We start from the raw sequence: 24,741 nt of genomic DNA, 5'->3' as shown, positions 1-24,741 counted from the left end.
TTGCTACTTACTCTTTTCAAAATAGTTCCTTGGAAAAGATATTCAACATCATTAATCATCAGGAAAATGTAAATGAAAACCACAATGAGGTATTGTTCCCACACACCTTAGGATGGCCACTATCAAAGAAACCAGAAAATAACAAGTGTTGACAAGGATATGGAAAAATCAGAACCCTTGTGCATTGTCAGTGGGATTGCAAAATGGTGCAAACGCTATGCAAAGCGTATGATGGGAGTACAGAGGTTCCTCAAACAATTAAAAACAGAACTACCATATGACACAGCAATGCCGCTTCTGGATATTTATCCAAAAGCACTGAAAACAAAGTTTTGAAGAGATATTTGCATACACACATCCACTGTGGCACTGTTCACAATAACAAGATGTGAAAAGAACTTTAATGTCCACTGATGGATGAATGGATAAAGAAAATTTGGTGTAATGGAATATTAATTAGCCTTTAAAAAGAAAAAAAAAATCCTGACCTACACAAGGATGAACCTTGAGTCCAATTACGCTAAGTTAAAGAAGCCAGTCACAAAGATACAAACTGATTCCACTTATGGGAGGCATTTAAAATAGCCAAGCCATAGAAACAGAAAGTAGAAGGTGTTTGCCAGGGGTTGGGAGAAATGGCAAGTTATTCAGTGGGTAGAGAATTTCCACCATGCAGGAGGAAAAAGCTCTAGTGGCCTCTTGTATAACTAACAATACAATAATGTACACTTAACGATGGCTAAGAAGGCAAATTTATGTTATATTTTTTTAAGCACCCCCCCCCACAAAGAAAAAACCAACCTCTCATCAACCTAGAAAAAAGTCTCCTTAGAAAGACCAATTACAATAGTTTCATGTCCAATAATTTATTACTGTATAATCCATTTAGTCCATATAGTCCAAAAGTTAACTTAACCTAAAGTACACAAAAACAGTCCCATTTCCCTCTTCTTCATTCTACTAGTACAACAAGTTGGGAAAATAGACTTGTTCGTACTCATTTGGTTTAAAAAAACAAAAACAAAAAAGAAAACAAGAGTAAGTAGAATGCCTAAACCAACCAGAGAGTAACAACAATTAACAGTCAAATACTGGTATTCGTGCTCTATATCTTTTATTTATTCCAATGTTAGTTACTATAAATCTGATAATTATTGTTAACCTTCAGTAGTGAATAAATTACATATACAGACACACTTATATAATAAGCAAACTATAATGCAACTGGAAACTCTTGTTCCTTTCTCCCTATCACATCCCAAATATTTAATTCATTTCTCAAAAATTATATTATTCTTCAAACTAAGAAGTATTAATCAGAGGTAATTGTAGCTCATGGAAATTTAAATGTATTCTGACAAGATCTGAGATATAGGTTCTTTCAAAACCAATACATCCAGTATATCACATAGCACTAAATATAAAATGTGAGCGTGCTTTCTATTTGCTACATATACTAGTCTAACACAATATGTCTATTTAAAATCAGGGAAAATATCCCAAATTAATTGAAGATCATAATAAAATTACAAAAACTGTAAAATACTCCCCTACCCTGCTTTTCAAAATATATTCTAGTTGACAAGTTGTGCACATCTATCATCCTTATTTTAAGACAGTCTCAAGAACTAAACTTATTAGAGCCTAAGAAAGTTAAAAGTTTACCAAACGCACTTGAGGAGACACAAACACACTTTCAGGACACAAACTAAAATACTATAAATACTGTCGCAAAAGAGGTTGTAATTTAACATCATCGTACAAGAGTCAAAATGTACTTAATTATTAGAATAAAAATGTCAAGTTCTTAAATTTGGGGTGCTATCTTCCCCCAATATAAAGCCATTATACAATGCTAGATAAAAAGCTAGCATCACAAAATTTTAAGGCATTTATTTTACAGACTAAGAACAAACACTGTGCTCAGAAATGCCACAGGTGTGAGTGGTAAGTAGATATGATCTCTGACATCAAGGAATTTGTCATTCAGTTGGGAAGGAAAAAGGAAAACCCGCATAAAAACTAATCAGAAGAAAAAAATGATATGGAGATTTACAAGAGACCAGTCTATATGGATTGGGATACAGAAGTTCTTTGTTCAGACAGCAGTATTTGAGACCAACCTGGAAGAAGGAACACTAAGACTCTAGTGGGAATAGACAGAAACAGGGTAAGGAGGCATTCCAGACAGGGAGGGAAGGGTATGAATAATGATGCAAAAGCAAAACCCCATAAATATGGGTTAGCAACAGTAAGTGGTCTAGGGTAGTAGCCTGAGGGTGCACGCAACTGAGGCTATGGGACATAACACAGTAGTGGGCTAAACAGGCCAGATGTGGGGTAGCGGTGAAGGAGCCTTGCCACTGGATATTCTACCAGCCAGCCTTTCACAGTGTCTTACAAACCTCAAGCAGCTGTAACACTCCACCCTCCTGGACTACTAATGGCGAGCGACAGTCAACCAGCTAAGGGGGAAGAGGAGAGAAGCATTCCAGGCAGAAGACACAGAGGCAAGACACTGTGCAGGTGTGTGTAGGCCTGTATCAGTACCAGGTATGCGGGAGGGGAGAAGAGTTCACGGAGTTGGTGGCTTTGAGCATGGAGAATATGACGGGACTAGAAGCGGATCATGGAGGGACCTGTATGCTGTGGTGAGGGCTGTTCTCCTGGACTCCATCACAGGACTTATCAGCAGTCTCTGAAGTTGAGGCAGAGTACCAACCTGGCCCCTTCCCGGGGTTTTAGGGAGCACTCCTAGCGGACTGCCGTGTGGGAATGGCCCAGTACTGCTCCCCTGTGCGCACTGACAGATGGGACTGTTTCTGAGTCCCAGCAGAGAGGCAGGCACGGAGAGACACTGAATCAGCTCCTGCTGACAAGGACAGGGGAAGGCTGAGCAGCCCGGACACGAGTGTGGGCGCTCTTCACTAAGGACTGGGGTGGGATTTACGCAGAAGGTAGAGGGAGCTAGGGAGCTAAGGCCACTGGCTCTTATCTAAGGGCTCACAGTTGTCAAATAAGACTATACTTGAAATGCCTGGATGGCTCAGTCAGTTAAGTGTCTGACTCAATTTCCGCTCAGGTGATGAGCTCAAGGTCCTGGGGTCAAGCTCTGCACTGGGCTCCGCGCTCGGCGGGGAGTCTGCTTGTCTCCCTCCGTCCTTCCCTTTACATGAGCATGCACTCTCTCTCTCTCTCTCTCAAATAAATAAATAAATCTATAAAAAAAAGACAATGCTTTAAGTCATTAGTGACAATGTCATAAGAGACTACAAAATAAAATTTGTTATCAAAAAATTTATCTTTTTGTTTAAAATATTTTATTTTTTTATTTGATGGAGATATCACAAGTAGGCAGAGAGGCGGGCAGAGAGAGAGGGGAAGCACGCTCCCCGCTGATCAGAGAGCCCGATGCGGGGCTCGATCCCAGGACCCTGGGATCATGACCTGAGCCGAAGGCAGAGGCTTTAACCCACTGAGCCACCCAGGTGCCCCAATAATCACTTTAAATGGACTAAATGCTCAATCAAAAAGACCTAGAGTGACTAAGTGAATTAAAAAATAAAATCCATCTCTATGTTGCCTACAAGAGACTCACTTCACACCTAAAGACACATGTAGACTAAAAGTGAAAGGATAGAAAAAGATATCCCACGCAAAAAAGAAAAAGTTGAGGTAGCAATATTTATAGCAGACAAAACAGACTTTAAAACAAGGACTGTAACAAGAGACAAAGAAGGGCATGATCAATTCAACAAGATATTCTAAGTATCTGTATACCCAACATGGGAACACCTAAAAATATAAAACAAGTATTAACAGGCAGAGAGGAAGAAATTGATAGGAGTACAATCAGAGTAGGGGTTCATCAATGGATGGATCATCCAGACAGAAAATCAACAGGTTAACTGTGGTTCTGGATGACACTTCAGACCAGATGGTCTTGACAGATATATATATATACACAGAACACTCCATCCCAAAACAGCGCAAGATACATTATTTTCAGGTACACAGGGAACATTCTCTGGGACAAATTGGGTTAGGTCACAAAACAAGTGTCAAAAAATTTAAGGAGACTGTAGTCACATCAAGCATCTTTTCAATAGTGGTGAGAAACTAGAAATCGGTTACAAGAAGAAAACTGGGGGGAAACAAGAAAAAAGAAAGCAAGTATGTGGAGACTAAATATTCTACTAAAACAAAAATGGGTCAACAAAGAAATCAAAGAGGAAATAAAAAAATACCTTGAGATAAAGGGAAATGAAAACAAAATGGTTCAAAAACTTTGGGATGCAGCAAGAGCAGTTCTCAGAGATACAGCCCAACCTCAAGAAATGAGAAAAGTCTCAAGTAAATGCTCCAACCTTACACCTAAAGGAACTAGAAAAAGAAGAACAAACAAAGGAAATTATAAAGTTCAAAGTGGAAGTGAGTTAAATAGAGATTAGAAGAATAATAGAAAAAATCAATGAAATTAAGAGATGCTTCATTGAAAAGATAAAAATTAGTAACAACCTTTAGCCACACTCATAAAAAGGGGGGGGCGGGGGAAGAGGGTTCAAATAAAATCAGAACTGAAAGAGAAAAAGTCACCTCTGACAGCAGAGAAACACAAAAGATAATAAAAGACTGATATAGAAGTTTATATGCCCACAAATTAGACTGCCTAGAAGATATGGAACCATTTCTAGAAATACACAATCTTCTAAAGCTAAATCAGAAAGAAACAGAAAATCTGAACAGACCGATTACTAGTAATAAAATTGAATCAGTAATAAAAAAAACTCCTAATAAACAAGAGTCCAGGATCAGATGACTTCCCAGGTGAATCCAACCAAACATTTAAGGAAGAATATCAGCTATTCATCTCAAACTATTCCAAAAAAATTGATGAGGAAGGAATTTTTCCAAATTCATTCTATGAGGCAGGCATTGCCTTGACACTAAAATCAAACACCGATAAACACTGATGTAAAGATCCTCAACAAAATATCAACAAACCAAATTCAACAATACACTAAAAGGATCATTCATCACGATTAAGTGGGATTTATTCCAGGGATACAAGGATGGTTCAGTATCTGCAAATCAATCAACCAATGTGATACAGCGCATTAACAAAATAAGGGGTAGAAATCATATGATGTCAATAAATGCAAAAAAAAGCATTCACAAAATTAGACATCCCCTGATGATAAATCTCAGTCAAGTGGGTATAGAGGGAACATACCTCAATATAATAAAGGTCATACATGACATGACAAACCCACAGCTAGCCTTGTATTCAATGGTGAAAAGCTGACAGCTTTTCCTTTAATATCAGGAACAAAACAAAGATGCCCACTTTTATTCAACGTGGTACTGGAAATCCTTGTCACAGCAGGCAGAGAAAAAAACGACATCCAAATTGGTAAGAAAGAAGTAAAACTGTCACTATTTGCAGATGACACGATATTATATATAGAAAACTCTAGGGGGTGCCTGGGTGACTGCATCTGGGGTCCTGGGACGGAGCCCTCAGGCTACCTGCTCAGTGGGGAGTTTCCTTCTCCCTCTGACCCGCCCCGCCCACTCTGCTCACTCTCTGTCTCTCAAATAAATAAAATCTTGGGAAAGGGGAAGGGAAGGGGGAGAAAAGGGAGAAGGAAAGGGAAGGGAAGGGAGAAATTAATTAATTCCTAGGGGCGCCTGGGTGGCTCAGTTGGTTGAGTGTCTAACTCTTGATTTTGGCTCAGGTCCTGATATAGGGTCATGAGATTGAGCCCCACACTGGGCTGCATGCTCAATGCGGAGCCTGCTGCTTGTCCCTCTCCCTCTCTGCTCCTCCCCCTGCTCTCCCTCAATAAACAAATAAAATCTTTATTTAAAAATTAAAAAAAAAAAAACAACCCAAAGACTCCACAAAAAACCCACCAGAACTAAAAAATGAATTCAGTTAGGTGGCAAGTTACAAAATTCTGTTGCATTTCTATACAATAATAACGAACCAGCAGAAAGATAAGTTGAGACAACTTCCCATTTACAACTGTATCAAACCCCCCACCCCCAAAAAACCCATACCCCCTCACACACACAAAAACCAAAGTAGGAATAAATTTAACCAAGGAGGTGAAGACCTATACTCTGAAAACTGTAAGATATTGATGAAAGAAACTGAAGATAACACAAATGAATGGAAAGACGCCCATGGACTAAAAGAATTAATATGAAAATGTCCATAGTAGTGAAAGTAATCTACAGATTCAATGCAATCCCTACCAAAATACCAACAGTATTTCTCACAGAACTGGAGCAAATAATCCTAAAATTTGCGTGGAGGCATAAAGGACCCTCAATAGCCAAAGTAATCTTGAGAAGGAACAAGCTGGAGGTAGTGCCACCCCAGATTTCAAACTATTCTACTGAGCTATAGTAATCAAAACAGTATGGCACTGGCACAAAAACAAAGACATCAGTGGAACAGAATAGAGAGCCCATGATTTTAGGGTCAATTAATCTATGACAAAGGAGGTGAGAATGTCTAATGGAAAAAGACAGTCTCTTCAATAAATGGTGTTGGGGAAAACTGAACAACTAACTAAATTAAATGCAAGAGAAGAAACTGGACCACTTGCTTATACCATATACAAAAATAAACTCAAAATGGGTAAGACCTAAATTTAAGACCTGAAACCATAAAAATCCTGAAAGAACACACAGCCAGTAACCCGTCAGACACTGGTCTTATTAATATACATTTTTAAATTTTTCTCTTCAGGCAACTGCAACAAAAGCAAGAAATAAACAGGTGGGACTACATCAAACTAAAAAGCTTTTGCATAGGGAAGGAACCCAACAACAAAATGAAAAGGCAACCTCCTGAATAGGAGAAGGTATTTGTTTTTGTTTTTAGTTTTACAATCATTTAATGGCAACTGGTAAATCATCAAATTAGCAATGGTTATCTTCAAAAGTTATTACACTTGCTTTGTTGTCATTTCTCAAGGATGATTATATACCTACAGTCATAGACATTCCCCACATACGATGCATCATGTAAATCAGACATAGGGAAAAAAAAAATCAGACTTGGTTTATCACCAGCACTGATAAAACCAGACCTAGGGAAAGAACAAAGTCTGGGGACACATGCATGGTCTTATTATAGCAAATGGTTAGCCTGCTGTGATTATTACAAAATCAGAACAGTGGAAATATTCACGGTGGGAGAAGATATTTGTAAATGATATACTGTGACAAGAAGTTGGTATGCAAAATATATAAAGAACTCAGACAACTTTAGCACCAAAACCCAAAAATCCAATTAAAAAATGGGCAGAGGACCTGAATAGATGTTCTTCCCAAGAAGACATACAGATGGCCGAGAGGTACATGAAAAGATGCTCAACAACCGCAACCACAACAACAACAGATGCCTCACATCACTAAGCATCCGGCAAATGCAAATCAAAACCACAGTGAAACAGCACCTCACACCAGTCAGGATGACTAGTATCAAAAAGACAAGAAATAACAAGTGCTGGTGAGGATGTGGAGAAAAGGGAACCATCTTGCACCGTCGGTGGTAATGTAAATTGGTACAATCATTGAGGGAAACAGTATGGAGGTACCTCAAAAAATGAAAAATAGAAGGATCACATGATCCAGTAATTCTACTGCTGGGCATTTACCCCCAAATAATAAAAACACTAATTCAAAAAGCTGTATGCACCCCTATGTTTACTGCAACATCATTTATAACAGCCAAGATACGAAAGCAACCCAACTGTCCTACTGATAGATGAATGGATAAAAAGGATGTGGGGTATGTGTTTATACCATGTACTGTTACCACTCAGCCATAATAAAGAATGAAATTTTGCATCTGAAACAACATGGACAGATCTAGAGAGTACTATGCTAAGAGAAAGAAATCAGACAGAGAAAGACGAATACTATATGATTTCACATACATATGTTATCTAAGAAACAAAACAAACAAAAAACCAGAAACACTTGTAAAAACACTTGATAATACAATACTCTTTACTGTCAATTCTACATAGCCAGAACAAACTGGTGGTTACTAGAGGGGAGAAATGAGACAGGGGGATGGGAGAAGCAGATGAAGGGGATTAAGAGGTACAAACTTCCAGTTATAAAATAAGTCACAGGAATGAAAAAGTATAGTATAGAGAATACGGTCAATAATACTGCATTCACTTTCCACGGTAAAAGATGATACCCTTATCATGGTGAGGCAATCTGTGATATACATAACGTCAAATTGTGAAAGTGTACACCTGAAACTAATATGATACTGTATGTTGACTATACTACAATTGAAACTTAAAAATAATAAAATAAAGGGGCACCTGGGTTGCTCAGTCGGTTGAGTGTCCAACTTCTGATTTTGCATCAGGTCATAATCTCATGGTTATGAGACTGAGCTCCATGTCAGACTCTGCGCTCAGCATGGAGATGGCTTGAGATTCTCATTCTCTTTCTCCCTCCCTCTCCACCGGTCTCCACCCTGCTCCCTCCCCCAAATCAATCAATTTTCACCAGCATTTGTCATCATTCTTATTTCCACCGTCCTCTATAGTTCCTCAGTTAGCTGTTTACAAGCCGATGTCCCTCCAAATGAGTGAAAGCTCCAAGGGAAACAATGACATTACTGACTGACTGTTGTATTCCCGCCTAGTGAAGAACAGTATGTCTTGCATGTAGTATTTACTCAATAAAACATTTACCAAATGATGCTTGCTTTTGAAAGAAATCAACACACGCAATGCAATGTCAGAATTACTTTCCTTTTTTAAAAAAAAGACTATTTATTTGAGAGAGACTGAGGGAACGAGTGGAGGAGGGGCAGAGAGAGAAGCAGACTCCCCGATGAGCAAGGAGCCCGATGCGGGGCTCAATCCCAGGTGGTCCTGGGATCATGACCTGAGCCAAAGGCAGACGTTTAACGGACTGAGCCACTCAGGCACCCCTCAGAATTAACTTCTTTCCATACTAGTAGATGATCAAGAAGAGAAAAGATGTCTACATTCTGTAGAGAATGGAAGCTAGTTTAAGTCTTGAAATCACAGCTCATGTCATAAACTGCTGAAATCCTAAAGCATTAGGGTACGTTAAATTACTTAAATCCTCTCCATTTGAAAGCTGTTAAATAAACAAAATAACCCCTTCCATATACTTAGGAAAAAAGTGGGGGGGATCCTAAGAAGAAATGACAGCAGGCATTCTACCCCTGCTCGCTAATTTTAAGGATTTCATTAATAATATGAGCCATTAATCCATATAAAACTATGAAAGTGAATTATTTATACATCATTAGAAAAATATCTTTATTAAAAATTGCAATGCCAAGAACATAATGCCAATCATTGACTATATTATCAATGAAATAAAGTCTGATTTATTACTGGATGTATGGAAACATGTAACAGTTTCAGGTCTTCAAGAGAAAACTAAGGCCAGTCAGATTCATTCCTGCATTGAAGTAAATACAGATGAAATAAAAACTGCCAAGACTCTGCCCTCTTTAGTTCTCCTTAAAGCAAGATTCTTGAAAATGCCACTTGGGTAACAGGGACAAGCAGGTACCAGAAAGGTCCAGCAGGAGCAACAGAGTCAGAGGGAGGGATCCAGATGTAGTCACACCCACCTATCTGTAATGTGTATTTTTTTTGTCTGACTGCGTAATTGGATAGCTTTTATTTACTTACTTCTACATTAAAAGTAAAAAGAATCAACACTGTAAGAACATTAAGGCTTAAAATCATAACAAAGAATCCAAAATCTAGTTTCAGTAGTGAGTCCCCAGTCCTGAAGTCCTCAGGGAGGAAACCTAGATCTTCTTGGATGATGATTCCAAGTACAGATGTAGGAAGCAATAATAAGAGTAATAACTACTGTTTAGTAGGTACATGCCAAGGACTAGATTAAGTCCTAAATAAACATTATTGAGCATATGCTTCACAAGAACTTACCCTCTTTTTACAGATTAGGAAGTTAAGACTCAAAGATGTTAAGAAACTTGCATGTGGTCATACAACTGGGGAGAAGAGAGACTGTGTTCATTTTAGATCATAAAGCTTATGATCTTAAAGAGATTATTACACAGATTATTATCTACAAATGCATGTCCAAGAGAGGTGGAGTTTCCTAACCCGCCTCTGCCATCAACACCGTAAGGTTTCATCACATGCTACCTAACCAAGGCCTACGAGCATCAACCCAAAAGCCTGATTTATAGAAATCCGATCCCTGAAAGACATCTGATAATCAGAGCCCTTCTGCTTACTTTGCTTCATGACAGCTATTAGCTCAAGCTCAGGCTTCAGCTTGAACGACAATTTCCACTGGAAGAACTTCATGCATTTAAGATGGTAAAAAAAGAATAGGAAAGAAAAATGTATTTTTAATAGGCTCCATATGAACTTTTATGGGCTAAGATTAGATTGTTTCCATTACTATTTTCTTGAATTCTTAAATAATCTCATTAGTTTATGAATCTGATTCACCTACATTTATAATCCAACCTTCCTACCTCCATGGCTACAAGTGGTTTACTGGGAAATACTTAAAAACCCAGCTCTCTGGGGGGAAAATAGTAAGCATCATGATGTTTACTACAAATTTTACTCTTATAAAGGATGTATAGCATATAATGTATAATGATAATACAATACTCTTTACTGTCAATTCTACATAGCCAACTGATTCTTACAGAATGCTTCCATGAATTTTTGCCAAATGTTTGGATTGCAACCAACCTTTGATTACCACAGATGAAAAACAGTTCCAATATGAATATTGGTTAAAATTTTCATTTAAGTTAACAAGACAAAAATGAAATAATGAAAATGTATGAAGATGCTGTGTGCAGAAATGCAATTGTCAATGTGCAACTGACTTCTTTTTGCTGAACTGGATATTATCTATTGTATATGCACATAATGGCTAATGTTAAAATGTCAGTTGATTAAAAAAATGTCAGAAGGTAATTAACATTTTCTCCATAATTTCCTCCCCCAAAATCTCCCTTACTTTTTAAGTCTAAAATGACAGCTAAGAAACAATAAACCAAGCCTTGATTTCCAGGGTGTCAAGATTGTTGATTTTGCAATCAGCCATGGTGACATTATTGAAGGTGGACTTAGGAAGAGATGCAGAGTGGCCACCACTTCATAGTATTTCTATCAAGTAGGTGATTCAAGTTGCCAAGAGCCTTTAGTGCATAGATAACAGCAAAATGCAGTAGAAGAATTAGAAAATGATAAATTTAAGTCTTCCTTGGCTTTTTAAAATATAATTTAATTGTAAGTCTATGTAATTTTTTTTTAAGTCTGTATAATTTTCAACAATGGCTGTGCTCATCAGTTGGCTTTAAAAATTCTTGAAACTGAAAAACTGGCTTTCATTGATTGATATGAGTGATTCTAGCATACCACAGGACCTCACCTTCTTTTAAAATACTTTTTTTAATGTTATTTTCTATATTAGGGGAAATTCACAAGTACAAAGCAATCTGGGATCCCAATGTTCTCAAAATGGCACTGAAATCAAAACTGTGTCATTAGAGTAATCACAATGAGAAACCAGAATGGTCTTTTAGGTAGCCTGTTCCTTTTCTTCTCTTTTTTCTTTCTTCTTCTTCCTCCTTTTTTTTTTTTTTTTTTTAAGGTTTTATTTATTTGAGAGAGAGGGATCACAAGCGGGGGGTAGGGGGAAGGACAGAGGGAGAAGCAGACTCCCCACTGAGCAGGGATTCACATGCGGGACTCTATCACAGAACCCTGGATCATGACCTGAGCGGAAGGCAGACGCTTAACCACCTGAGCCACTCAGGCGCTCCTCAATTTAATTTTTTAAGAGCACAGGAATTAATATGTATTTTCCACAGAAATTTTTATGGAAGTTTCCAGCTAAGGAGTGTGAAGTTGGACATAGTAATTCCAAATTAAATCATCTGTATTTTTCATACTAGTTATTCTTCTTCTGTGGAACAGAAGCAATATTAGCCTCCCCAATTATGAAAAAAGGTTATTCACTATTCATGAACTATTATCGTTGTTATAGGAGCCAGAAGTTTTAAACATTATCAGCATCGTCTCAAATGGGACAAAACATCACACCTCCATATCACAAACCTGGTGTAAGGGCCTGAGTCCACAAGAAGTGCATCTGCTCCGCTGCCGCGAGGTCCACACAGTGCGCGTGCTGTTGGGGGGCTGGGGTCTGTCAGGCCTGGGTCTCATAATGCGCTTACACAGGAGAAGGGTGACGTACTTCAACAGCTGGCAATTCTCCCACCAAAGTCCCATCATTTCGGTCACTTTAAAATACCCTTTCTCCTATTTACAAAGTGGATGGGAACTCAAGGGGCAGCTGATGACCGAGCAGACTCGCGAGGAAAAGTCCCGCATGCCTGGCTCAGCTCCCTGAGATTCTGACACCGGCCGGCGCCTTCAGTATGAGCCCAGCTTTCCGGAGGTGGATTCCGCACCCGCGCCCCGCCCCCCCCCCCCCCCCCCCCCCCCCCCCGCCCAGGTGGATTCTTTAGTGGGGATCCTCAAGCAATCCAGCTGAGGTGCTCTAGCACAATTAGGATTTTACTCAATCTGGGACCTGCGACTGAAATACAAATGAAGTTTGGAAACATTGGAAAGATGATGGCTGGACTTAATTTATACCGATCGAAAGGGGGATCTGTTGGGCACGAAGAACGAGAGAGAAGGGCTCGGGTCTGACTTCTGTGCTGCTCTTGAACTTCAGCTGGCAGCGGAGGAGTCTGCAAAGACTACGCAGAATTCTCTGGCCTCAGAACCGTACCTTCTTCCAACGACCCTATAGGAAAGGATATTCATAACCCTCTTTCCCACCGTTTTTATCTCCCATTCTCCATCTGAAGTAAGAGCTCGCTGAAGACCCTAGCATAGGTAAGGGAAAGAAGGCGACTTTCTGCTTAGTGTGAAAAAGATATTTACTGAATACCTACCAAACCTTCACGCTGACAGGTATTGGCTGAGTACATATACATAGCTCATAATTTCAACAACCGCACAACCTCAATATTATGACTGCTAAATTCTGTATGAGGAAACGGGAGTTTGAGAGAGAGAAAATAATTTGCCCAGGTTCAAAGAGCTTGTAAGTGGCAGACCCAGGATTCATAGCTAGCTTCTGTCTGATTTGATTCTGAAGTCCTGCTGTTTTTATTTTTATTTTTTTTTAAGATTTTATTTATTTATTTGACAGAGAGAGATCACAAGTAGACGGAGAGGCAGGTAGAGAGAGAGAGAGGGAAGCAGGCACCCCGCTGAGCAGAGAGCCCGATGCGGGACTCGATCCCAGGACCCTGAGATCATGACCTGAGCCGAAGGCAGCGGCTTAATCCACTGAGCCACCCAGGCACCCCAGTCCTGCTGTTTTTAAAAAAACAATTTGTTACACAAAAAATACTTGTAAAATATTAGATTAGAACATGAAAGTGCATCTGTGTTTTTCATTTGGTTTTTAATTTCTGCTTCCCCTTTCAAAACCCATTACTCTGCAAATTAATAGGAACATTATAAGAATAAGACATGACAGGGTGTTTATTGCCGCTGCTTCTTGGGTGGTTGCGGTATACGGCCTTATGATTAAACCTACAGTAAAAGTATGGCAGAGTCCCAGCGTGGCACATCTTAACGTGTTTTATGGTTGCAAGGGGGAATTACCAAGGTTTTGCAAAACTTTTAAGACCTTGTGCAAGACCTCGACAGTAAAAAATCCGCAACTGTTTTAAAGTGCAAAAGCACTGCCTAGCATGCAATGTTCACAAAATTCTATCCTTCAAAATCTCCAGAAGTCGAAGCAAGCAGCTTGCTTCTCCACCGTAATCTCAGCAATGAGAGAAACAGCAACTTCAAAGTACTATGAAACTTTAACCAATTATTTCTCCTAAGAGCTGTAGGAATATTATTCTATCCTTTGCTGGTCTGCCCCCCAAATGAAGAAGATATAAAATGGAGATTAAACTGGGTTTTTCATAACTGGTGGATCTCAAAGGGAAAAGAGGGAAGAAGGAAGAGATGAAGGGAGACCGAGGCAGGCACTGAGAGCAGAAACTCATGGAATGTTGACTGCCGAGTGATAGAACTTTGGTGGCGAAACCAGGAAATAAAGACTGATTTTCAGAACGGGCTTGTATTAGAAACTGTTGTTTCACCTCAGTCTGCTGTGTGCCTTAGGCATGTATTTTTAAGTTCTTAGAAGGCAGAACTACATTTGTAACACTGTTTTACATAAAACTTAGCTTAATAGTAAATGTATGAAAATGAAAAATGCTATGATGATGATATGCAAATAGGCAGCTAAGATTTGATAACAGATGGGAAGTTTCAGGTCATATACCTACACAGACAAAGACATTATTTTTCTAAAATCTGCCTCTTTTGAATATCACATAAAAGGTAGATAAAAAAAAAAAATGAACTGAGAGATGCATTCAAAAGCAGATTACAAGAGATCATAATCTCCTCGCCCCAAAGGAAAGCAGTGTGTGAATACTTTAAGAGCACACATTGGCCCTAAGCACCCAGAACACTGTTCGTACTTGCCTGATACTGAATTTTTTTTTTTTTTTGGCACCACTAAGTCCAATGTGTTTCTTAAAATATTATTTTCTTAAATTTTTTTTTTCTTCAAAGAGGCAGAAAATTATCTCAGGGAAAAAAAAAAAAACAAAAAACCCAGGAAGAAAGCTGTCATGTTCTGTGTTTCAACTCACAAAAGAATTCTGACTAGAGGCTTGAGCCTTTCAAATCTCTTGTCATTCAGGATATGAAATTCTAATCTAGCGGCATGGCCAGTTGAGGCTGAGACTTAATCAAATATGCTGACTAGCTGAGACAGGAGGTGGCTCACTTCCTTACTTCTGGTTTCCATCTTTAGTTGGCTCCTCACTTGCAAATTATGACAGACCCTTGCTGTGCAGGCAATGAAAATTCCAAGGTAGGGGAGGAGAATCAGTGGGCACCTAATTGAGTTTTACTAGATGAAAAGTTACATCACTCTGCCTCACCTCAGTCTCCTCTGTCTTTAGGGAATTGCTGAATTTTATATAAAGCCTATTTATAAACCCCTGCAAGTGATACTTGCATTCATCTGCACTGTGACATCATTTCCTCATCAATAATTTAAGCATAAGAAATGGATTAAAGGGACTCTGAAGGGACTTCTCACACATGAAAAAACAGAACCCGGCTAAACTCTCCAAAAGATTAATTCAGGCTTCTTACCTTGTTCTTTGATCTGACGAATTTGCTTCACAGTTTCTTTTAAGATTGCACATTTGTCAGGTTTGAAGTTAAAGTTGTCTATATCATTAAAATTTGCAAAAATCAGCTCTGCAAGTTCTTCGATGTATTTATTTTCCTGTTCACGATTACGTTTCTCAGTGCTCCTCTTGGGACTATTAAAAAAAAAAAAACGTAAGCATGTTAAACAAGTTCTAATATAAAGATAGCAAACAAAAGTTACTTATCTAAACATGGAAGTACTTTGCAGAGGGAAAAAAACCCCTCAACTTGCCTTAAGTGTTGCATGTGTTTTTTCTGAAATCAAACTCATCCCAGTACATGATCACAGATTTACTTGCGTGACTGTTTGTTCTATGTATATCATGTCTTCCACTGGACAGTAAGCTTCACGGTGACAAAGCTCAGGATGATTTGCTCATCACTGTGCTTAATACAACACCTGGCAGAGGCAGGCATCAAATTTATTGTTGAATACACAGAGGAAAAGTTTTAGAAAAGTAAGGCAGATTATGTTATAAAATTTTTAAAAATTTACTAGGGTTAGTAAAAGAAGAAAGGGAACCTAACCTCGTTATAATGGGAATAAATACACTGTGGGGATTTTTGGTAAAGTTTAAAAAGATAAAAGTAAATCTCCATAATTTCATAGACTTCTTTAGGATGTTGGTTATCAAACCAAACAATTATTTTTAGATAATGCAAAAAAACCACAGTACAGTCAGAAACAAAAAGTGAAACTGACCTAGGGTATTTGTTAACTATCCAAGCTGAATGACGTACAAAATATATACAAATGGTCCAAGTTCAACTAAAGTTTTAAAAAATTAATGCAAGGGAGGGAAAAATAAAAATTGGCAAGATCTTCTCATTTCAGTTTGACAAAACAGCAAGTTCCCTTTGATAATAACAGCATACAACTAGTTTTTTTTTTAGTAGAGAGCCCACTAAATGCCATTCAAACTACACAATAAATAAGGAATGTAAGTTGTTTCATGTAGCAGCTTTCTATATTTTTAATATATATAATACTAATTGATAAGAATTTGTAGTCTGTAATAGACTTCCATCTATTTGCCTCCAAGTATCAGCTTTATTTTCACAAACTAATAAAGCTGAGATAGAAGACAATTTCTCCATTTCACAGTGGTTACACAACTTGTCCAAGATCACCCAGTGAGTTACTGGTAGAGACGGGCCCAGAATTTGGTTTTTTGACATCTCATTTTTATTCCTAGCTTCTACTTCACTAAGTACAGGGAAAGGTAGGGAGTGGCTGGGACGCCTGGAGGAGACAAGTTGCCCCCTGGACCCCTCAGCCCCCCTCAACTTCTCTTCAGCTCCTTCTCCCCACGAGAAGGATGAACACATGACAAATAGGTGAGAAAGGGGAACTGTGTTACAAAGACCTGAGAGCGCAGGGGAGGGGGTCTGGAGGCTCCCCGCCCCGCACCAGGGCACCAGCGCAGCAAGACACAGGAGAACTGCCCTCCGTCAAAATGGTCTCCATTTTATCAAACTGCCTCCTCGAGTGGACTTCCGGGCATTAAAGGCAGTTTGCCAGACAGATGGCTGTGGACAGCAAGGAGGTACTGGGAAACCTAGAGGCCACATACTGCAGCCAAGGGTTGGGGGCTGGGATGTGTTCAGTAGCAATTTAATAGACTTGTTCTGTTTGGCAGGAAAAGAGGAAAAGGGAACATAAAATATTTTTGCTCTTTCTCCCTCTCTTCCTGTCTTAATGACTTTTCCTAGTCCTCTGCCCTGTTCTTCTCCAGCTGATCTTTTTACTGGCTATTTAAGAGAAGTTGCTGCTTTTATTGAACTTTTTATTTTATTTATTTATTTTTTTAAAAGATTATATTATTCATTTGACAGAGATCACAAATAGGCAGAGAGGCGGGCAGAGAGAGAGAGAGAGAGAGAGAGAGAGGAGGAAGCAGGCTCCCCGCTAAGCAGAGAGCCTGATGCGGGGCTCGATCCTAGAACCCTGGGATCACGACCTGAGCCGAAGGCAGAGGCTTTAACCCACTGAGCCACCCAGGCACCCTTTATTTTACTTTTTTTTAAAGATTTTATTTATTCATTTGACAGAGATCACAAGTAGGCAGAGAAGCAGGCAGAGAGAGAGGAGGAAGCAGGCTCCCTGCTGAGCAGAGAGCCCGATGCTGGGCTCGATCCCAGGACCCTGGGATCATGACCTGAGCCGAAAGTAGAGGCTTTAACCCACTGAGCCACCCAGGCGCCCCTATTGAACTTTTTAAATCATTTACATGATTTAAGTAACCAAAAGATTGAAGTCTCTATCCTACCTTTGTTCCCTATTAGACTAGTTCTCATCCCCCAAAATGGGTTAACAACTCTTAAGTGTTTCTTCATTATCCTAAAACAAATGGTTTATACGAAGGGGTGGTTTATACAAAGGGTAGTACTCCATACTCATGCTTCACAACTTGTTTTTCTCTGTAACAATGTTTTTAAGAGATTCTTTTTATATCAATCCATTAAACATCTTCACTCTTTTTCATTGCTGTATTGCATTCCAGATTATGGAGGTTATCATAGCTACTTAAATAGTTCCCTATAGACACTTAAGTTTTCCCTAATCTTCTGCAATTATTAAACAATGCTGTAATAAGTAACCTCAGTGTCTCATTTTGCCAGTGTGAAAGCATACTCTGGGAAAATTCCTAGAAGTGGACTGTAGTTCAAAGAGGATACACATTTATAATTTTACTAGACCATGCTAAATCACCCTGCATGGAGATCAGAGCAACTCACACTTCCATCTATAATATATGACATGGAACTTGCTTTAAATTACTTGTTTTACTCACTGAAGACCCATAATCTTTGTCACCAACTCAAAAAAATAAATAAAAATAAAACAGTGTAAAATTAACAGCAACTTCTGCTATGGGATCTTCTTGTCTTTATCATGTCTTGTGATCTAACAGAAAAAATGTGGAAGACTCAAAAATCATATAATAAGCCTGCTTTAACAGTCAAGTACACAGGTGACATCTGAAGCAGCATGAAGCTTTCGTCTTCTTGTAAAGAATAGTAAAATCTGTAACCAATCAGCATAACCAAAATGTAAGCCAAATAATACATATTCAAGGTTTAACTGTTAAGGAGAAAAACCAAACACAGTATTTTGACCGGGGGGGGGGGGGGGGGGGGTGGAGAGGGGGTTGCAAGTCAGTGCTGCACGCACGTGACTTTCATGGGGAATACTGATTCTGTTTCTCAGCAAGTTCTAACCTGGGTCCGAGCTGGTCAGGACATTCCTTGCGCTTTCTTGTCTCTGCCCTGGATGGGTCAGAGGTGTTTTCTCCAATCCCACTCATCTTGAACACATATCAGCAACTAAAACAAGAAATGGGGAGGAGGGAAGAGAGAGAGAACAGAGCTGATGATAAAGTGGCTGATCAATTTACCACCAATAAAAGAACTTCAACTTCAATCAGAAATTTGACCACAGTTACTAACACATTGTTTGGATTAATATGCACGTGTAACTCCTAAAGAAAGGGCTCTATTTTTTTTTTTGACCTTGTTTAAAAGTTAAGTGTTCATCAAGGTTCACACTTCAAAAGCCAACAAGCCTACCTCACTGGGCCCAGACTCTTTAAGCAGACGATGTATTTCAGCAGCACCATGAACTACAACCAGCTGGCCCCAGGTTTCTGCAGCCAGCCTTCAGTTTCAGGAGTGATCTTGCACCATGGGGAAACTACAGGTGTTGTAAGGGGCTCCTCCCAGTCTCTGTTTGGGGTTGACCAATGTGAAGTCTCACCCACGACAGACAGCCCTGGGAAGAGGCAGTGCCCCATCACTAAGCTCAATGTTTCCAAATCCGCCCAGGTACAATGGACCCTGGCCCTACACGAGGCTTCCAGAAGCAATGCTCCCCAAAGAGAGGAGGTCGTGCCTCCCAGTGGAGTCTCCCGTTCCCTCCACCCCTGCAGCAGCTGCCTTGCTGCTCCGCCCTCAGTGCCCTCTCTCCCCAGCAGCTCGCCTTCCTGAGCACACCTCCCCTCCGTGGTTTCCTCTCTCACATCCTGCCGCTCCTGATACTCCCTCCCTTGGCTAATTCTAGCTGCTATCACCAAAGGTCTTAAAATATCCTTAAAAAAAAAAAAATCAGGGAACATTACTGACCCTAATGAAGGAGGACAATTACTGGCTCCTGCTTGCTGGGTTCCTTCCAGTAAGAAAATAAAAGGACATAAAGTAAGGGAATCAGTGTGTTCACATCAGTCATCATTAATAAAATCAAAATAATATTTAAATATGCAAAGATCAGGGTGACAGAGGTTTAAATTCTAACGAGAACTAAACAAAAGAACTAACAAAGACACTGGGGGAATGATGTAGTCGCTTCAGCACACAGTGCTTAATAACTGCTTAGCAAAAGAAAAAAAAAATGCAGCCTAAAAAGATGACGTCAGCATTTAAACGTCTTTCTTAGAGTTCCAGTTCTCTGCAGCTTCCCCCTTCCTTCTGTCTCCCCGGCGTCTAAAGTCACCTTCGCCCTTTTCTTCCTTTCTAGACTGGAAAAACTGGATGGAAGGGCAAGACAGTAGAACACGTCAAGAACTTCAGAAAAAGGCCAGAGAGTAACAGGTTCAGGAAGAAAGGACAAAGAGGAAGGTGGGCTAAGAAAGCAGCACCCAAGACCCGTCACTGTAGCACTTTCACATACCCATCAAACTGCACAGCCTTCACTCCGTGAAATCTGCAGCGCTTAGTCTCCCTACAAGCACTCCTTCTGGTCACAGCTCTGATCCAAGGGGGCTGAGCAATGAATTTTCTGGAGAGTCATGTGGAAGCAGGATGAAGAAACACTGTATCATTGAGGGAGGCTGCACCAATTGCACATTATATTCACGAGGTCACACAGGAGGGGACAATCTGAAAGTTAACGCCTGAGCTTCCTGCCTTGGGAGCAATGTAGCCAAGTCCCAAGGTCCTGTACCGTGGGCACATTTTGGGGCTGATAATAAGTATAATCTGTATTGAGTTATTCATTTAGCATTTACTATGCATCCAGCAATTGCTGGACACGATTTAATCATCAAAACAGACTATGAGGGGCAACTGGGCAGAGCAGCTGTAGCCACGTAATCCGTGTCCCAGCTCCACCACTTGGTTAGCTGTGAGATCTTAAGAAGTTACCTCTCATGGCTTAATGACCTTTTCTGTTAAATGGGGATAAGCATAGCATCTCCAGCCCAGGGCAGTTGAGCAGCTTAGCAAATGGCAGAGCTGGGGTTATTTGTACACAGGGTCACACACTCCTACTTTTAACGAAGATGTTATGGCGAGGGTCTCCTCATCAAAGAGGCCATTCTTCCAGTAATCACGTAAGCACAGGTCAGGACTGTGCTGGTCTCCGTGCTTGACTCTTGGCGTCACCTCAGTGTCACTGTCATTGTCAATGTCACTCATTCACCCATTCATTCATTCATTCAAAGACTGCCTGACTGCCTGTAAGTGTCAGGCTCAAAGCATGAGGAGGAATGTTGCTCTCCAGAAGAAAACAAGGTAAGAGAAGAGATACATCCGTATATGGGGAAAATGGTAGTAAGTAAACTTGGTAAAAGTATTCTGTAACAGGCGCACAGTTCCACGTACTTTAAGGTCCAAGAAAGAAGAACACTGCTGGCTGGGCGAGGGAGGTACTGAGCTGGCCTTGAGGAAGGGAGCCAGGGCATTGCAGGAGGTATAAAAAGACAACGGTGAAGCAATAACCTCAACACCAAAACCCTTCTTGGATGATACTCATGAACATTCCTTTTCTCTATTTCTCTTGGAACCATAATTCTCATGGTTTCACTTATGAGCATGTAAGGGAAAACATTACCCATCCAATCTAAGTAAGCTTTTAACAAGTGACCTCCAGGATTTTCACTGTGAAAGGAGTATTCTATAAATCATAAAAATTCAAGTAAATTTTTATCATCAAAATATAACAATATATAACAAAATGCCCTCTATAGCAGCTGTATGTGTTAAGTCTGTTGATTAAAATGGTTATTCCCCCCCCCACAAAGTATCACTATATATATTATAAAATACAGTACTATCAGAAAGATCAGAAAGCTTTTCAAAAGATTATCTTACTTAAAGTCTGTACTTAGTTTTGGGATTTAACATTAGCTTTAGCCATCATCTATCTTAAATTTCCCAAAATAGATATCCTAGTAATTGTAATGTTGCACGGAGGGACAGAACTGATATATTTCAACTGAGGGGCTAGAAAGAGACAAGGAGCAGAGCAAGGTGCTAACAATTTCTGGTCTAAGTATAGAAAACCATTTGAGCAGACCGTTTATATTTTACTTGAGTCTACTCAACACTGGCTCACAAACCACTCTACTTGTAACTTTAAAACATGATTAATTTCTTCTTTAAGTAAGTTATTATGGGCTAAATTTTCTCTTTTATTATTATGTGATGGCACCTTAAACACATTTCCTCAAAAAAAGAAAAAAGTTTTATGAACATGCTTACTTATTTTTTGATGTCTACCCCCTATGTCCTCTTTTCTGAGCAACCTTCCTGAGGCTACGTATACCCAGTGCACACCACAACCAACCTGTAAACCACCAAAGAAAAAAGAGGGGGTCTGTAGCAATTGGAGGCAGGTGGGTGCACTCTGCCAGCCGAGGTATCAGGCTGGGGATGTTCCCTCTGAAACTCTGCTCATTAACCAGGGGAATAAAGATGAGCCTCTCAGGTGGGGGAAAAAAAAAAAAAAAAAGAAGAGGAACAGGAAGGCAGGAAAGAGAAAAGAAAGGAAGGAAAGAAGGAAGGAAGGAAAGGAAGAACTAGGAAGAAAGGAAAGACAAGAAAGAAAGAAAAGGAAGGAAGGAAGGAAGGAACAGAAGGAGGGAAGGAGAGAAAAAGAAAGGAAGGGAGAAAGAAAGCAAGTGAGAGAGCAAATTCAGGGCTGAAGCCTAGAAAGGAGGAGGGTGGCGGAGGTGCTGAGAGGCGGCAAGCAACAGGTCCTGGGCTCCTCCTTTTTGCCTGCCACAGGGCTGGAAGCAGATGAAATCCTGGAGCAGACGTGTGGATTTATGCCCTGGTCCTTAGTGGATGAACCAAATAAATAACAGTGAGCCTCATTAACGAGGTGCTCAAAGAGAAGTGTGGTGCTCTAATCTAGAGGACTCTAACTGATACTCTTCATGCCTTAGGTGAGGCTCTGCTGACAGCAAGCACCAGGATTTCACACGGGAACCTGCGCTGGGGCTAGGTGAGTGAATTTTTTTTCCCCCGCTCAAGTGACACAGCTACAAGAGAAAGAACGACAGCTTCAATACACAGATTTATGACCCCCAGTGTGCACTTAGGCATAGACAAATCAACCAAAATAAACTCTATGGATAGATGAGTTTTATTTATTTATTTACTTAAGATTTTAATTTATTTATCTATCTATCCATCTATCTATTGGGGGGGCACCCAAACCAGCACAGGCAGGGGGAGCAGCAGGCAGAGGGAGAAGCAGGCTCTCTGCAGAGCAGGGAGCTTGACACTCGATCCCAGGACCCCAGGATCATAACCTGAGCAGAAGTCACTTAACTGACTGAGCCACCCCAGGGATCCCTGGATTGATGAGTTTTAATGCATTTTTGTAGACCAAAGTAAAAAATCAATTCCCAACAGAAGGGTAAGAGAGAGAAATAGTGACGGGCAGCAGTGAAGGTTTAGAAATCCTATTTTATTTTGTAAGCGGGCTAGATTAATAGTTTCTTAAAGTTTCCGCACGTTTTCAACATTCCCGTGAAATTAAAATTCTCGAGCGTTTCACTCTCAGTTCCGAATTGGTTCAATGTAAATCACAACAACTGAAAACGACACAAGCCAACTCTTGGGTCGTATCTGATGGTAATTACAGTCATTGAGAACAGTCTCTACCAGATGTGGGGGGTTGTGAAAGGACAAGTCTGGAAAAGGAGTTTCAATTTGTCCGTTCTTGTTAGCTACAACAAATAATCCCACACTCACTGTTGACAGTCCCTCCTCCCTAACATCCTCTGATACCAACTCGTATAAACTAGATGGTAAAGTGTTACAGTCACCAGAATCAAGACCTGCTTTGTTTTTTGTTTGTTTGTTTGTTTTTTTAAGTACCGATATTCTGGGAGGGGTGAACAATGCCGGTTATATCCTTAGCATGAGGACAGAAAGCAAAACACAATGTTAAAGCCTCAACACAAAAACTGCACTCTTCGCTCATGAAATTCATCAATATAACTTATCAGGTAACAAAGCTGCAGCTCACAATACCACCTCATATCATTAAAGCTAGTTAATCATCCAGACTTCATGCGAACGATAATGTGCATTTTATCTTTTATCAGTACTGGCCATCTTCCAAACAAGGCCTGTAAAACTGTCAGATTTATTATATGTGGAACAAACTTAGTTAAAGAATAAGTAAGGATAACACTGTTGCTGAAATCCAAATATACTAAGTGATCAACATCAGATCTCTCTATTGCTGGTTCCAAGAAATATTTTTTAAAAGTTAGACCCTCTGAAATTCCTTACTTTGAGATGAAATTTATAATGAAATGACATACAAAGAGCTGTTGAAACAACTTCTCTCATTAACGCCTACAAGGGGAGGTGATGCCTGATAAATCATCTAGCTCTTATACGAGACCAGAAAGGCTCCTACAGCTTCCAAGGCCTTCCGGGTTCTTTCTGAATTCTCTTTACAAGAACTACATGACATCGCTGTGTATTCTGCAGTCTGATTCTTCATACTCTTTGTAAGACTAAGAAATATTCAATGCTACCGCTGTACCTGAAACTTCACTAAAACCCCCTTCGATTTCTATTCTATTAAATTAGGAAAGGATAATCTTTTCAGAAGCCCACCTCAGCAGTGAAAGATGCATTCACTATTTCTTTATCACAAGCGAAAAAACATTTGCTCATTCTAAACTCGAAACATTTTTTCCCTTAAAGTATACTGTGTTCCGGGAGGGGTCCCTTTTACTTTAGAAAGAACAATTTCTGCGCCAGTCTCTGATAAGTCAAAGAGAAAACAGTATCTAGTGCTCAACTATGCCAAATGTGCTTCTGGATGCAGATGCCTGAGAAAGGCAGAAAGCAAAGAATGGCCAGACCTTGGAAGTCAGTAACTGATACAGAGATAAAAACACGGAGTTGACGGAGGAGGGGAAAAAGACCTCTTTGCAAAAGTGTCAAGTGGACAAAAACATCCAAAGCAAACATTGTTCTGGCAAGACCCCAACTTTCGGCAAGAATTAAATAAATATTCTCTGCAGTAAATATACAGATTACGCAAGGATATACTGTTGCTTCATATAAATAAGCAAACAAAGGACGATTACACATGCAAATATAAATCTAACTGTGTAGATTTACTAACGGCAGGGACGAGAGCACACAGAAAAATCAGACT

At 39.8% G+C, this 24,741-nt stretch overlaps 1 protein-coding gene and 1 non-coding gene across 13 annotated transcripts in view; both read right to left on the bottom strand.

Annotated features, from left to right (window-relative positions):
• NCOA2 (nuclear receptor coactivator 2) overlaps positions 1–24,741 on the bottom strand; it is a 298,877-nt gene that overhangs the window by 89,185 nt on the left and 184,951 nt on the right. For 10 of the 12 annotated variants that reach the window (XM_047728297.1, XM_047728308.1, XM_047728309.1 and 7 more), the window contains 2 exons: positions 18,558–18,662; positions 15,276–15,448 (listed from right to left, as the gene is read on the bottom strand). In XM_047728297.1, the coding sequence (XP_047584253.1) occupies positions 15,276–15,448; positions 18,558–18,643 (259 nt within the window). In that variant the 5' untranslated portion in view covers positions 18,644–18,662. Of the gene's footprint in view, positions 1–15,275; positions 15,449–18,557; positions 18,663–20,001; positions 20,085–22,542; positions 22,548–24,741 lie in introns of those variants that run through there. The other 2 variants (XM_047728304.1, XM_047728306.1) reach the window with 2 other exon arrangements.
• On the bottom strand, positions 7,075–7,206 carry LOC125099535 (small nucleolar RNA SNORA72). The gene has a single exon (XR_007127249.1). It is a non-coding gene; the product is annotated as a small nucleolar RNA SNORA72 (small nucleolar RNA).

The sequence above is a fragment of the Lutra lutra genome, chromosome 4 (genome assembly GCF_902655055.1).
Source record: "Lutra lutra chromosome 4, mLutLut1.2, whole genome shotgun sequence".
Classification (NCBI taxonomy): Eukaryota; Metazoa; Chordata; class Mammalia; order Carnivora; family Mustelidae; genus Lutra; species Lutra lutra.
The sequence above is the reverse complement of the archived record's forward strand: the minus strand, read 5'-3'. Positions and strand labels throughout refer to the sequence as shown.